The sequence below is a fragment of the Mytilus californianus genome, unplaced genomic scaffold (assembly GCF_021869535.1).
Source record: "Mytilus californianus isolate M0D057914Y unplaced genomic scaffold, xbMytCali1.0.p SCAF_14, whole genome shotgun sequence".
Lineage (NCBI taxonomy): Eukaryota > Metazoa > Mollusca > Bivalvia > Mytilida > Mytilidae > Mytilus > Mytilus californianus.
Window position 1 is genome coordinate 13425427 of NW_026262626.1, and position 17501 is coordinate 13442927.

The following is a 17501-nucleotide window of genomic DNA, read 5'->3' on the forward strand; positions in this document are numbered from 1 at the left end:
ATGTACTATATTTTGGTTGTATGGTTATAAATCAATAACCATAGTTGGTGTCTTTGATGACTTTTATATTTCATTCTATAAAGTATAAATTTAAAATATATTTTAAATATAAAATTTGAGTATTTTTTTTTGTATTGAAAACAAATGATAATTATTAAGAAATATCAACAGAAACATTTTCTTTCTGTTAAGACTTGATATTTCTTTCCAAGCATTGTACAGTACTATTGAAGAATTTCTTATCTTTTTTATAGTTTTGTAAGGTTAATGCAAAATTTATTTGAATAGACCAGATGTTTACACAGGTGTTAATTGAGCTTCCTCTATAATGCTCTACTTTACTTGTTATAGAAGTGCTATAGATTTGATTGACATCTTAATGGATCTTGATAATTATTATCACATAAACTGCTGAGAAGAGCCTTCTTAAAAAGCTCCAAGCATCCTCCGAGCATGCTCGGAGCTTCCTCGTAAGAATAAATCTATGATCCCTAAGTGGAAACATTATTACATGTCAATAAACTCTTCATAGTTCATTCAGGTCTCACAATGTCAAAAGGTTTTGCCAAATACATCTATGGTAAACTATTCCTGAGGTAGAAAATCCTTAACATATTAGATATTTCAAAGTTTTGTAAACAGGTATTTCAAAATTGACCATATCAATGATAATTCATGTCAACACAGAAGTGCTGACTACTGGACTGGTGATCAAGTCCTTAAATTTGTGATACCATCTATATATCGAAATGTAAAACGATTATTCGAATTCGAATTATGACAATGTAATCATTCATTCATTAGTATTTTAGTAATGTTTACACAAAATCAGGAAATACCTGCAAGGACAGACCTATTGACATGATTGAGGTATATACTAGTATGTTAGGTGCAGTAAAATAAATTGTTTCTTCTTTTCCTACCTCTTTTGTTGTGATTCTCAACACCTTTTTGCTTAAATCTTTCTCAACTTCTACTTTTCTTTCTTTTTCTGATTTTGTTATATTTACTCCTGGCTTTGGAGCCCATGTACCAATCTGAAATAAGACAAGTAATAACGTGTTATGGTGCTATCAGAAAAGTCTACAAAATCCCATCATTGTCAGAGTGAATAACCAAATTAACTGTTTGCACCCCTCTTAAACCAATGATGCAGTACCCCTTTAGCAGTCAATAGAAAACAAGTTGAACAGGGTTCCCCTAACCCATGTCTAACCCAGCAGGCCTCCAATCATACTGCAGCAAAAACAAAACAGTTTTGGATTACTTACACCACTTTTCAACCAAAAAAATACATTAAAATCCTGGATACAGAAAGGGTGTGAGGGGATTATTAGAGGTTGGGAGGGGTGCTTAAGGGTGGGATGGTTGAACCGGTCAAATAATACTTTTTAGAAATAAATATTTTTGAAAAAATAATGTATTTCACAAACTTTTGAACCTGTATAATAACTATACTGACTAAAACACATTTGGGTTTATTCATCTTATTAAAATAATTCCATAGGATTATACTCTTGTAAAGTTGTAAACCATTCACTTCTTTGGACCCATCAAGTACCCCTTAATATATCCAATGCACATACAAACCACTAGTGCACAACTGGACATGTAAGAGGGTGTCGATGGGGGTTTACAGAATAGAGAATAATGGGCAAAAAATATAAAGAATAGAGATAAATGGACCAAAAAAATAAAGAATAGAGAATAATGAGGTGCTAAAATATAAAGAATAAAGAATAATGGGCAAAAAGTATAAAGAATAGAGAAAAATGGCCTAAAAAATTAAAGAATACAGAAATGAAGGACCCCCATCCAGACCCTCATGTAAGTAAGCCCAACATACATAACCTTAAGTACATCTGACTTACGGTTTATGAGAACTGCCTCGAACATGTTCAGTTGCAAGAAAGGACAAGAATAAGCATTATAATAATAGGAAAAAAAGAATAAACACAATAAGTCTAGTTGGTCTAGTTGGTCTAGTGGTCTATGGCGCTGGCCACAATACGGGCGGTGTTGCCACCATGTCACAGAAGCAATGGTTCGAATCCCGCTGAAGGAAGAACAAAAATTTGTTAACGCAAATTTGCAGATCTTGCATTGTTCATTGTTGAGCTAAATTTGAGACGAATTGTATATATGTATAATATGTTTTATTTGAAATTTGCCGCCTTGTAATTAGAAAGAAAAATGTTTCCAAAGACCGGCAGTTGATTAGAATTATGGATTATCTTAATATTACCTTTTGAAGTCCAGTTCTAGACAGTTCTATAACATCCATGTTAAAATTTCTACGTTCACCATTTTCAAATTGAACCCTTCCAGTCAACCCTTGAAAATCCATCTGCAAATAATAAAAATATAAACTTTATATAAAATTAAGGAGATGTGGTATGATTGCCAATTGGACAACTATCCAAAAGAGATAACAGGACGATGATTGACACAACTATAGTATAGGTTACCGTAGACCTTCAACAATGAGCAAATTAAAGCTATAATGTATCTTAAGTTATAAAAGACCCTGGCAAGATCAATCATAAAAAAAATATGTTACTGGCGTCAGTTCACACATGTATCATTAGTTCAGGTACAGTCAGATAAACAAACAAGACAAACGTTTGTTTCTTCTCAACATACGGACTGTGAATTTTCAAAGCTTTGGTTGTTTCATTCAGGTCTGTCACGTTTTATGTATTCAGATCTCTTTGTTCATCCTGTCATCTGTTCACTCTTATATGGTAACATTAAGGAACAACTCATCTGATGCACCTGAGTTCACCCTCAATTTTTGATGGGATTCGTGTTGCTCAAACTTTTCTGTGTAGTGTTTTTTTATTGCCGTTTTTTTTCGTTTTTTAGCCAATGAGAGGGGGGGGTTCGATGGCCGAGTGGTCTAAGTATTCGAACTACTGTATCACTAGCCTGTCAACACTGAGGTTGTGAGTTCCAATCCCACATGTGGCAGGTGCATTCCACTCAAATCCTAATGGACTAGGATTGTCAATTTTCCTACCGAAGGTCGTGGTTTTCTCTGGGCACTCCGGCTTCCTCCACCAATACAAACTGACTGCCACGAAATAGCACAATAGTGTTGAAAGTGGCGTTAAACAACAATCAATCATTCAACCAATCATCCTTCTGATGCACCTGAGTTCACCTCGATCTTTGATGGGATTCGTGTTGCTCAAACTTTTATATTCTGTGTAGTGTTTTTTTATTGTCGCTTTTTAGTCAATGTGTTGTCTGTGTTTATTGGACTTGTGATTTTTGGTTGCCTACTTGGAATCTTCTCTCTCTTTGCATTTGGAGGTCGTTGTCCTATTTAGAGGTCGTTGTCCTATTTGGAGGTCGTTACCATATTGACGTAAATAATATTTCAACTTTTTAATACTTGTTTTGATATATTGCGTAGTCAGTAATAGTTTCATGATGTTTCTTTCCTGAATTGTCTAGATCATTTGCCTAATTTAATTGTTCTAATGTTTACATCCGTCACTATATCGGTCTTATGCCGAGTAATCCCAATATATATAGATATAAGAAGATGTGGTATGAGTGTCAATGAGACAACTCTCCATCCAAGTCACAATTTGTAAAAGTAAACCATTATAGGTCAAAGTACGGTCTTCAACACGGAGCCTTGGCTCACACCGAACAGCAAGCTATAAAGGGCCCCAAAAATGACTAGTGTAAAACCATTCAAACGGGAAAACCAACGGTCTAATCTATATAAAAAACGAGAAACGAGAAACACTTATGAACCACATCAACAAACGACAACTACTGAACATCAGATTCTTGACTTAGGACAGGTGCAAACAAATGCAGCGGTTTTAAACGTTTTAATAGGTACCAACCTTCACCCTTATCTGAAACAATAGTGTTACATCACAACATAGAAAGACACACTATAAAATATCAATTGAAATGGCTTAACTCAATCAAAAGACATATTAACACAAGTGAACATACACTGAACGAATAAATTTGATCTATGATACAATGTAAATACAAAATAAATAAAATAAGGGGCGAATAAACAAAGGCAACAGTAGTATACCACTGTGAGATGTTAAACAATTTCAGAAAAACAACAACCACCTTGAACAAAAAGCCGCCAAATACAATAATATACACAGGTAAATGAAAATAATTTTGTTGTAAGGTATACAGTTTAAATGGAGAACGGAAATATTTTTTACAAAATAAATAATTTTGTTGTTCATAGTACGAAGAAGTGAAAACTTATAGTCATACCAAACACTTATCAAAGCTGGTATATAGACCAGATATAACCCTGAGTAAGTAAACACTAAATAACAAAAAAGCCTTACAAATAGTATCAACAGGTCAAATTAACAAGAAAGTACGATTTGTACTGACAGCTAGTTAAGAGCCAAAAACAATTAATAATAAAAAATCATGCATCAGAGACTAAAATCAACTAAAACACATCCCAGGGATTTAGTATTTTAACGTCATGGACAGTCAAAGAAGACATGACTTGTGCAATGCCAAAAATAAATGTATCGACAGGCAGTAGGATAGTTAGGAGTTAACCTCTTTATAGAAAAAAATGAACGTGGATGTGTCTACTTTATAAGTAATACGTGGCAAGTAAACATCCGGTGACATCTGGCATTCGTTAGGTACCATGACGGTTTATGGTGGACGGGACTGTGGGTACGACAAATGGAACATGTCTGTGACACAAATATTACGTAAATGTCCAAGTCAAGGTGGCATCGGTAAACGTTTCGAAGAGATGTCTTCAAATTTACCATTCAGAACCATAGGTTCAGTAGCTATGATGTATGCAACAATTTAATAATCCTCTATGGGGGAATTCTTATACAAGCGTTGGAATATCATACAAATTAGGAGCTACACATTGTATATGTAGTTGCTATTAGATGATGTGACAGAAAATGATATATAATTATGGCAAATAATTCGGATCGAATGAATATACTGATGATGATGGATGGCTGCTTAATGTCCAGCAGCAAATTAATATGCATATTCAGGACGAGAACATGTCAGTGTAATATGAATATTTACCCTGCTTTGTACTAGACCGACACGCTGAGCCGGATTTTTAACGTACTAGTTCACCATGTTCACAAGGTAACAGTCCACAGGAAGACATGTCACTTTACCCAGACACATTATTATGATTCCATCCGACCAGTCTTTGCTCTTACTCCTTAATGCTGCGTGTTTAGCAGAGAAGCAGCAAATAACAATTTTAAAGTCTTTGGTTTGACTCGGCCGTGGTTCGAACCCACGACCTCCCGCACTCGAGGCGAACACGCTACCACTGGACAACCGATGCAGTTTAAATGCATATACTAGTATATAACAATTTTGATTAAAATACAGAACAAAGTAAAATGAGAAGTGGTACACAGGTGCAAAATGATCTAAAGAATGATGAGCCGTAACTACAACAAATATGAAAGCATACACCTTCAACACGGCTTCAGTTTATACGGTCTTGATGCAGCACGAGTGACAAAGATTAAAATACTTACAGTTTTCATGTAATTCAATACACTAAGACCGTCCGCCCATGATTTAGATTTTGAACATGATAACTCCTTGTCAGTTGATATCTGTTTAGCCTTGCCCACTTCATCGAGAGCATGAGCTGCCAGAAACACTCCATCATACATTAGGGCTACGTCAGTCTGTAATATAACAATGTGATGAGGCAATGAATACTAAGGAAATATAGTGACCATCTTCATTAGAAGGCATATCTGGATCATTACTTGTTTTGAAGATGAATGTAAAGTTATGAACTTCATAAAGAGTGAAATTTGATGTTTGGAAACAGTTAGAATAACTGATATTGAAACATGTACAGCATACAGATCATACTGAGTCATTAAGTTCCAGTTTAAACTAAACAGGAGTTATTCTTGAAATTCTGTCTTACTTTAAACATTAGGGATTAAGAATAGATCCGTTTAATTGTACTTCTTGTTTACAGTGCAGTGTTATCACATTCTGAAACATATTCTAATTGAAGGCAGTGTTCTATATTTATTTTGTATTTACATTGTGTCATAGGTCAAATTTATTTGTTCAGTGTATGTTCAATGGTGTTAATATGTCCTTTGATTGAGTTAAGCTATTTCAGTTGATATTTTATAGTGTGTCTTTATATGTTGTGATGTTACACTTTTGTTTCAGAAAAAGGGTGAAGGTTTGGTACCATTAAAACGTTTAAACCCGCTGCATTTGTTTGCACCTGTCCTAAGTCAGGAATCTGATGCTCAGTAGTTGTCGTTTGTTGATGTGGTTCATAAGTGTTTCTCGTTTCTCGTTTTTTATATAGATTAGACCGTTGGTTTTTCCGTTTGAATGGTTTTACACTAGTAATTTTTTGGGGCCCTTTTTAGCTTACTGTTCGGTGTGAGCCAAGGCTCCGTGTTGAAGACCGTACTGTCACCTATAATGGTTTACTTTTATAAATTTTGACTTGGATGGAGAGTTGTCTAATAGGCACTCATACCACATCTTCTTATATCTACTAACAATAAATACAGAATCTTATTGAAATAGAAAATATCACAAATAAGTTTGGTGCATCTCAAATGGAAAACCTGAGATCAGTCCAGGTTTTATGTGGGATTCATTTTGCTCAGCCTTAAGTTTTTTTGATATGGTTTTATAGAAGCTTGTTGGTCTATTGGACAAGTTTGTTTTTTTTGCCATAGAGTTGTGAGATATTCTTCCACTTATTAGTTTGAATATCACTTTTGTATCTTTCGCCTCCCTTTTGCATGAGTGAGTTGGAGCCTTAGTTTCTTGATAACTTCTCAATCTTATCCATGGAGAATTAAAAGATAGTTTGTTAAAATTTATATCAGTACAGAAGCACTGACTACTGAGCTGATGAGACTCTCGCACACCAAAAGTCGTCCGCCAGCAGCGGTATCGACCCAGTAAGAAGTAAAAGATAAAACTTTATATGTTTGGTGCGTCAGAAGGGTTTTCCTGGATTTACCCGCCAAAAAAAAAAAAAAAAAATGAGAATTGAAAAAAACAAAAAGATTTTATAGTCTATATGTCTAGTAGTAAGTCAGTTTTTGTTTGTTTGCAATAACAAAAATTCCCAAAGTGTGCTTTGTTGTGGGGGAAGTGGGAATTAACGAAAGTGAATTCAACAACAATGATACAACACATAAACTATACCTCCATTGCGGGTGTAGAGTTATATAAGCTAAGAAAGCTGGACTGTATCCAATAAGCAGCATAAAGATAATAAACAAATGATTCAAATTGGAAACAAAATTAAGCATTATAAATATGAGATTAAACCATACTCTTATATTAGGGCGACAGTATAGTTAACCAATGTGTAATTCTCGTAAATTAATTAGGGAATGCATTTCATTACATTCTGAAAATGGTGAGTTGTATCAAAAAAATATGGATCCAACTGAACACATTCGTAATTTTTTTCAATTTTATTTAATGACATTGATGAGCGTCTAATTTATCCTATGCTTGCGAAAGATAACTTTCAATTTAGAGTACTCTGTGGAACACTGTTTTTAAAAATATATTTACCGGTATCATTCTTTGACCTTGTAAGGGCGATTCTCTGTTATTCAACTCTTCAAACACCCAGTCTTCATTGACAGCTACAACTCCAGGATTTTTAGGATCTACTAATCTGAATGCTGTTATATTTGCTCCACCAAAGGAATACTGGTCTAAATCAAGTAATCCTAAGTCCTGAAAAATGAGATGTAATGTTGCACATGGATTAAGAAAGAAAAGAAAACATTTCCTAAATTTGACAAAGGTTTTTTTAATTTATTTTCTTGCAGTAGCCCCTGCAAAAAGGTTAGACATTATGAGTCTGTGTAGCATACTCTAACAATTAAAGTGCACCATTTTTAAGAGGAAAATAAATGGGTTCATTGTTTCTACTTATCATTTGAATCAAACAGACCAACAGTGTAAATATGGTGCGGACAGCCATTGTGACCCCCAGCTACCTAACCTATAGCAATGTATTTAATAGGACATAATTATATCCTAAACAAGGCGTAAATCAGCGAAAAGCAAGCATTTTAAATATATTTTGTTGCAATAGTACGCACATAGTTTTGCACTATGTTAAACAGTTTTCTGTTTCGTGTGATGGTGCCCTTTTTATTTTATTTTTTTTCAGTTAAAGTTACTCTATTAAAGTCCTTTTGTACAAAATAGCTATAGATTCTGAAACGGCGAATTCTTCAACAAGCCAGATCAATTACTGCTAACTCATCTATGAAAATTTATGCAGCAGAATGTAACTGAAGTGTTTTAACCGTCCTCATTTTCTCTGTAAAATGAAATTGTGTTTAAATAAACTAAATATTTTCTTTTATCTTCAGATTTTTCAAATTGGTTCATTCAGAACAATATGATCATATGCATTTCAGTTTAAAATCCGTATCTAGTAATAATGCCTTTCACTGTATTCACGGTATAGAAAATGCATTGAATTTCTACCCATCCAGTCATGTATAATAGTGAGTGTATTTTTTCAGTTCCTCGACTATATCTAACTTAGAACTATCAAGCGTACATTCTAGTTGGAATGTGTACAATATGCGGTTTTGTTCTTACAAAAATATCGCATTAGAAAGACCTTTATAAGAATTTTCAAAAAAAAAAAAAAAAAGAAGTTAGTACTTGAATATATATAATAAATGAAAATGGGACCATGGGACACAGATGCCCCCGCTTGTAAATATACAGCAAATTCTGCAATTTTTCAATTTACAAAGGAACCTAACTCAAGAAAGGCAAAATTGACGCTACCCAAATTCGAACTTGATCTGTGTTCAGAGGTAATAAACATTGTGTACAAGTTTCATAACATTTGGTTAGAGAACGGAAACTAATTTTGGGACGTACGGACGGACGGACAGACGTATGGAGGGACAAGGATAAAACTTAATACCCCTCCGCCGCGGCGGGGGCATCAAATACTCAGTTAGATAATTTACACTTTACTGAAGAATATGCAATTGAAGACAAATTTAAGAGGATGTAGATGACGGGTCTTTATTTCTGTATTTCATGTTTCATATAATTTTTGAAGCCTTTTTTCTCTATTCTTTATATTTTTTGTCAATCATTATCTGTGTTTGTTCACTCCTTTATTCTCTATTTCTTTTTTGGGTCCATTCTTCTGTAGTATTGGTCGGTTATTCTCTATTTTGTAAACCCCATCCAGACCCTCATATAGGAGAGATCAGTAGAACTTGGATGTCAAATGTTCTTGTTAAATATATATCATATTCTATATAAATTTAACTTACCAATGTTGTAAACATAAAGTGATAGTACTCATTCACAATGCTGACAAGACTAGCCTAAAAATAGAAGAAAATAAAAACACGTAAAAATAAAAAAGTAAATTAGGAAACAAAAACCTAGAAATTTTATCATTTTCAGCTTCATATCGCAAGTGTTTTTATGCTTAATTTGAACTATCTGTTAAGTAAAATGTTTGAACAGACAGTTTGTATCTACAAAGTAAGTAGTTCTAAATAAATTGAACATTCCGCTTCGTCAGTAAGGACCTTTATGTCAGTGTTCCAGAGATTCAACCTGTACGTGAGTCATTGCTCCATGTTGAAGGTCTCACTGACTAACTCAGGGATGAATCACAGCAATAAAAGCTATGTTCTTTGCTTTTGGATAGTCATGTGCGTTTATAGTGATTTTTTGTCTTGTCTTTATACAACATATACTTTTCCCATGACCAACAAAATATAAATTATTCGTGTTGCACAGTAGCTATTTTTATAAAATAACCAATGAGACAACTATCCACCAGAGACTGAAGATAGAGGTTTAAAAAAACTCTATGGTAATGTCATGAATGTACGGTTTCGACAATTGGCTGTCTATCTACAGTTATTTTATTTGATGTTCATCCTTCTTCTTCTTTTAACAATGATGATTTAATTGATTTTCCAATTCAGATGTTTAATCAAAATAACTGTTCAGGTCTCTCTGTTAGCTTCATGTTGAACGCTTAAAACTGTTACTATGAGACAAAAATAACAGTAATTTTAAATGGCCGCTCCTTTGCTTCAGGTTTTGTCAAAAGTCTGTAAGGATCTTGTGTGAACGATAGTGTCCTTCTCTGTTTACTGTTTTACATGTTTTATCTTGATTAGCATATGACTTAATAGATGTCCCATTAAACAAGAAAAGCTTTCTCATATTTTTTTTTACAATTTATATCCATTACTTAAAACACAATGGTAATAATTTCTAACGATTTTATTACATTCTCATGTTGCCTCGAGACTTGCATCAATCTGTGCATATATTATTACCAGGATATAACTAAGAATTATTGAAATTCTTTGTGAAAACGGCTTGAAATGTAATACAATAAAAGCTGTAAAAAGGAATGGTTTAATTCAAATTTATTTTGTTTCGAGGCACCATCATGGAATTAATATGGAATTTAAACTTTAAAGTACATCATGCATCATCTTTTTTTACAAATGGCTTGCTGTGCTTAGACGCATTATAAGAAGCATTCCTATATAGAAATGTTAAAAACATACTAAGTGCTGCTGTTTTGTCTATTAATCTTTCACAAAAACGTCTTAAGCCAAAAGTCGACTATAATTCATGGTCGATTATAAAAAAAAAATACAAAAACAAAACGAGTTTTGACTTACATGAAGATTAGTCAATTTGCACTTGAACATTTGTTCTTGCAGAACATACCAGGTTTAGTGTTGAAGAGGTTATTATTCAAGTGTGTCATTCTATGTGACAGATGGGTAAGATAGTTTATTAACTCGATGAGTACCTTATGAGGGGCCTCGATGGCTGAGTGGTTTAAGTAGTCCAACTACTGTATCACTAGCCTGTGAGTTCGAATCCCGCACGTGGCAGGTGCATTCGACTCCAATAATAATTTACTAGGATTGTTAGTTTTCCTACCGAAGGTCGGTGGGTCTCTCCGTGCACTCCTACGTCCTCTGCCAATAAGAACTGACCGCAACGAAGTAACCAATAGTGCTGATAGTGGCATTAAACACCAATCAACCGATCAACTTACCTTATGAAGAACACCTTCTACTTTAGATGCATCACAGTCTATAATCATTCTTTTCTCTTGTTTATCAATCATTTCTTTAAACATGTATACCCAATTTGTTGGATCATCATCTAGTTTTCGGACTGTTACCTTCACATTTGCACCCTTTGAAAATTTTAGAACCTCTTCTAATCGTATTAACCCTGTTTAAAGAAAACATAGCATTCGTATCTTTGAAAAATGTCCGATATTGTGGTAGACTTAGTTCATGTGAATGTTTTCATGCTTATCCAGCTCGAAATCCATTATTATTAGAATTAGAATTATTTATGCAAAAATATATGTGAAATAATTAATTCACAACTTAGCCGATATATATAGCAAGTAAAACGAGGATGTATGATAGGGGCCAGTATGCAAGGGGTCAAAAGTTGGCCTTATTATACCTTCTCCTTTGAGGTATGACAGGGGAGCATATATAAAAAATTAAACACCATTATGTGCCTTTTATTTAGGAATTGTTATTTTGAAAACTTTTTAGTCTAAACAAAATAAAATTTCTTTGCAAGAAAATTGTTAAAAGGGTTTGTTTTTCGTTTAGTGTTTTGTACATATATCATTGTCTTTTATATCTATGCGGTTTGTGGTTTGCTCGTTGTTGAAGGTTGTATATACGGTGACCTATAGTTGTTTACTTCTACGTCAATTTGTCTCTTACAGAGAGTTGTCTCGTTGGCAATCATACCACATCATCTTATCTTTATATAAGCATGGTTTCTGTTCTAAAAAAACCTTAAACCTGGGACTATTTTACTAACATATTAATCATACTAGCATAAACATATTTTGTGTCTTTTACTTATATATGTACATACGTACCATCGTTATTTTCATATAATATTGTAAATGTATTCCACTGCCAGAATTTGATAAGATCTACATAAGCTTTTCCTAAAACTTCATAATGTGGATATAAACTTAATGAAAAATAGTCTCTATCGACACGTGCATCCCAGTGTGTCTGTATATGTGGAATGGATAATGTATTACATATGGACTGAACATGACCGGACGATATCTGTGATGATGGACCAAATATGGCTGCGACACCGTCTTTTATCATCTTACAAACTGAAAGAAAAAACACAATTGTAAATTTATTAAATTATGTTAACCATTATATTAGTCATACAGTTCCCATTAAATGCAAGTTCATTCTCATGTGATTGTGGCCTTATAATGTAGCACAATACAAGTTTATTCTCATGTGATAATGGCCTAGCTTATGATGTGACACAATACAAGTTCGTTCTCATGTGATAAGGGCTTCATAATATGGCGCAATACAAGTACATTCTCATGTGATTATGGCCATATAATGTTGCACAATACAAGTTGATTCCCCATGTGATTATGACCATATAATGTGGCCCAATACAAGTTTATTCTCATGTGAAAATGGCCTTATAATGTGGCACAATGCAAGTTCATTTTCTTGTGATTATGGCCTTAAAATGTGGTGTTTTCTTCCGTGATGTTGATCCCTAAAATATTGATAAGTCTATGGTGTGAAATAAAAGGGGTTATTTTTCCCTTCGGGTCATTTAACATTGGTCTGTTCCTTCATTATTTATAAGGGTCTGGATGTGGTTTACTTATAGAGAATAATGGGTCAATACCGAAGAAAAATGGCAAAAAAAAAAAATAGAGAAAAATAGCCCAAAAAATAAAGAATAGAGAATAATGGAGATCTAAAATATAACGAATAGATCCACACATGAGCCAACTTTATAAAAGATAGAGAAAACGGCTTCAAAAAAGAAAACAGAATTGAAGGACCCCCAGACCCTCATATGTTTACATAGCTGTTCTTAAATACACCATCATGTTATAAAGATACATAAGCAAAAAATCGCTAACACTTTTTAATATGTAATGCCAAAAAAATCTTGAAAAAACGCATGACAGATTTAATATAAATTCATTTGGTCGTCTCGGCTTCATAATGCTTTTAAAATGGAATTTACGAAGTAATGTGCAATGCATTAAGTTTTACAAGGCTTACTGTGTAGACGCATTATAGAGCGGTGTTCTCTATTACTTGTAACACTAAAACGTAATAATGTCATTAGGAAGACGTAGGATATTGTGTTTCCTAAGAAGGAAGCTTGATGTAATCTTATAGCATATTCAAACTTTCAAAATTACATACTGATTCAAAGAGTGAAAAAAAAAGAAGTAAAACAAACAAAGACAAATCAGCAATTTCTTTTAAAAGTTAATAATAGTTTTTTTCGGTTCATTTGTTTAAATGGACTCGCGATCGGTGGGGCGTCTACGCCAACTAACACATAATTTGCAACACTGGTGACTGAAACCAGATTTTGACTAGCATACTGACTTGCTACAAACCGTTCCTTTTACAACTTCCACGAGTTATATTGCAATTCAATGCAACTGTAGTTGGACGGACAATTTATCTCCCAAAAACAAAATTGGCTTGTTGGAAATCTAAGTATGATGATCAAACTACTTAGGTTTATCTGTTGTTTACATCCATGATGGACGCTGTTAAATAACAAATATACAATACTCAAAACTATTAAATACAGAAATATCTGATTATCTTAAAGCTAATACGTATTGGCCATAGTGTTTTACCGTTAATACTGATAATATCAAATACTATTGACCAGTGAATATTTTCTTCTATGAGCGATATTGTCAATTTACTAGAGTCAATGAAACAAGGCATCATTCCGTTAAGTAACTTATCTATAATTGTTTGTTTTCTGAACAAGATATAATCAACCGCAAAGATTACAAATTTATCGTTTTTCAATTACAGAAATGCGACTTTGTGAACCGCAATCTCCAGAAGTCGACTAAGTAATGAATTATACTACGAAAGAATAACGAAACAGTATGGCTGTGTATGAGTGTCATAAACACAGACTTCTCGCGTGTCTATAACATTATTGCCCCTATTGATTTCCATAAAGAGCTAAAAAGCAATTTCTATGTATAAGAGTCATTTGTCTAGAAGACATCTTCTTCCTGTCAAAGGTTAATGGAAAAGAAAAATATCTTGTAGAATATTTTAGTAAGTAAGTCAGTAAATTGTTCTTAAAGATCAAATTAATAGTTTGTCTTCTCGTGTTTGGTTATTTATGCGGTTATACCTTGGTTACAATGATGGGTTAATGGCATTAAAATAGCGTAATAATTCACGTGAACAGTTTTTCATCAAGGCAAAAATGCAGTATGATGCTGGCGTTCTTATCATAAATGGACAGTCGATTATGAATGATACGAATTATTATAAATTAGAATCTTAAGTGCCAAAGATTACAAAGATGCTGAAGAACTTTATACTGACAAGTTAAATATGTTGTATCTTTGTGAGTGTCTGAATGAGTGTCCTTCAGTTTTTTATACCATTTTTCTCTATTCTTTATTCATTTTGCCTATCATTCTCTATTATTCATATTTTAGCACCCCATTATTCTCTATTTTTTTTTTTTTGCCTATTTTCCTCTATTCTTTAATTTTTTGCACTTTATTCTGCATTTCTTCATTCTGTAAACTCTATACAGACCCTCCTTTGTTTTTGGCTTATCATCTTTAAACATCCATTCCTCAAATAATCACTTGACATAAAATTAATTATCGTTTGAAACTAATTAATTTCAGCTTTTCCAATAACCACTTATCTTCTTCTTAATAATATGACAAAGGTCTTAAGCGTGAAAAAATGCAATGTAATGATAATCATTTATAGAAAGTGAGGGTGTTTTTTTTTTCATTCCGAGTGTGCCACTTGGTGGACCTCCGGGACCCTTAATTATACCAAAAACAAATGAAAATGCTGTTCCAAATTAACATATTTGTTGAAACTAAATATTTTGAACTTTTGATAATGGTTCGGAAAAGCGGATATAGGTCCTGTATAATTATACTAAAATAAACGAATGTGCCAAAGTTAATCTGTGTGTAAAAGGGTCTGCATTTCGAAAAAAAAATAATAATAAAGATTAAGTCATTTTCAAGTTCAAAATATTGGTGGATTAAACCTGGTTTTATAGCTAGATAAACCACTCACTTGTATGACAGCCGCAGAGAATTCCATTATATTGGCAACAATGTGTGAGCAAAAGTGAAGTATTAATACGAGTCAAAACGGGAGATAATTCTTAGCTTAAAGTATTATACCATGGAAGTATTATATTATATAATACTTCCACATGATTATACCAAGTGTAAGTAAGTATCACTGTAACATGTGGAACATCTTCAGTCAGTAAACAAGATACAGTTTTATCGCACAAGCAGATTATTTGCATGTTATAATGATTTTGTCTGTGTTAATTGCTTTTACAAACACACATTGACGTCGATAAAACATTAAGCTACAATTTTCTCGTTTGATGAAGATATAATTTATAAAAAGTATTCAACTCTTGTTATTGTTTATTCGATTTACGTTCCCCAAGGGACATAACTTGTTACTGTTCAGGAGGTAAATTATCATTCGGAAACATAAAATATTGGCAAGTGTATATATATCCTAATAATATTCAGATGTTAAGGTGGCGTGTCTAAGGGCTTTTTGATCTTAATGTAAAGACACTGGAATGTTATTCTGGGGAGATGACTTCTAGTCTTAAAATAAACTGATTTGTTAATCATTCTTTACTTTGCTTGACGTAATGTGTGCTAATGGGTAACAGCATAACTCTGAATACATAGTATCAGAAGAAAAAAACCTATTTGTATTGCACTTTGTCATCGTTCAAATATCCAACAAGTAAGCTGCACATGCGCAGAATATGTATCGTATAGTTCATCTGAGTATAAAATGTGGACAAACTAAACGTCCACAAAAAGTGTGAATAAAATGAGATATCGAGTTTACGGCAATGAGAGGATTACCCAAAAACATTTTCGAACCAAAAGACATTGACATACAGTCTTCAACAGTAAATTAATGAGCAATACATAAAGCCCCAAAAAATTGGGAAAAATCAAACCAAATTCTTCAAAAATATAAAATTATGCACAAAAAGATAAAATCACTAATTATGTCATCTTAAAAGTTTTTAAAAATTTTTAAAATCAATTTTTCGAATGTTTTCCATTAGTTTGTTAGGAGAATAAATGAACGAGATACCTAACAAGTATACGACATATATATATATAGAACAAAATCCCATGAATGGATTGACCATGAAAATGGTTGAATAATATTTCAGTGGATGGGTCATATTTTTTTTCATAGTTTTGTAAGGATAAAGTCTTTACAACTTACAGATAGTGCAATCAATTCTACAAACTTGTGATATTATACTGTTCCAGTGATGTTTGATTTTTAATTTAATGGTCAGAAAATAAAGAATTCGGTTCAAATATTGTTAAAGTTTTACCCCTACAAAATACCGATGTTGAAATGGTACGAGTCATATTGATAGTTAACAAATCTAAACTGACCCGAAGTTCTCTTTGTTCTATACTGGTTAGAAATTTCAAAAGTGACAGAAGTTGAGGATATATACCAATAAAGATATCTGATATAATTGCCAATGAAAAAAAAATCATCCACCAGATGTAGTTGAACACTCAATGGTAAATTCAAGTTCTAATAATTACATGTCTTGTTTCCTCTTTTATAAAATAGGGATGGATATATTGTTGACTGTTTCAATCTTAATTTCATTAATTCAAAATGATTAAAGGTTCATAACCGCTCATTGCATATATTGGAATGCTATTTGTTATTTTACAAGAATTTAATAGGTTCGACACCAAAATGTCTTTAAGAAGGAAGTTATATGTAATCTATCAAAAAACGCAGTAAATTTAATGGATATGCAAGCTTTAATTGAGTTTTAAATTGTATGTTTGTTAAAAAATCATCATTAAGCATGTTGTATTATATTCGAATAGAGAAATAACGACAACTTAAGTGGAAACAATCCTTTGAAATACTCTTAAGAGGTACACGTATGCCAAATATGTTTCTTGCTCTTCATAGCAAATTACCAATTGATATGATTTGCGTAACATATGTTAGTGATTTATATAATTGATGAGTGAATTGTTGTGTTTAACACCACTTTTATCACTCTTAATAAACCGACCGTGCGAGGTCTTTATAGCCGATCAATTGCGTTAAACACTCCCGTAGTAGTAGTTCTAATTGGTGGAGGATGTCGGAGTTTCCGGAGAGAACCCCAACCTTCGGCGGGAAAACTGGCAATTCTAGTCAATGCCACGTGCAACACGACGGGTGCCACATGTGGAGCAGGATCTGCTTACCCTTCCGGAGCACCTGAGATCACCCCCAGTTTTTGGTGGGGTTCATGTTGCTTAGTCTTTAGTTTTCAATGTTGTGTCATCTGTACTATTATTTGTCTGTTTG

General features: G+C 33.1%; 1 protein-coding gene across 3 annotated transcripts in view; it reads right to left on the reverse strand.

Annotated features, from left to right (window-relative positions):
• The window catches only part of LOC127724228 (glutamate receptor ionotropic, kainate 2-like), a 101761-nt gene that overhangs the window by 17893 nt on the left and 66367 nt on the right, over positions 1-17501 (reverse strand). For all 3 annotated transcript variants that reach the window (XM_052231130.1, XM_052231128.1, XM_052231129.1), the window contains 7 exons: positions 11963-12214; positions 11105-11286; positions 9336-9389; positions 7588-7755; positions 5541-5696; positions 2246-2347; positions 924-1037 (listed from right to left, as the gene is read on the reverse strand). In XM_052231130.1, coding sequence (XP_052087090.1) covers positions 924-1037; positions 2246-2347; positions 5541-5696; positions 7588-7755; positions 9336-9389; positions 11105-11286; positions 11963-12214 — 1028 coding nt within the window. The remainder of the gene's footprint in view (positions 1-923; positions 1038-2245; positions 2348-5540; positions 5697-7587; positions 7756-9335; positions 9390-11104; positions 11287-11962; positions 12215-17501) is intronic.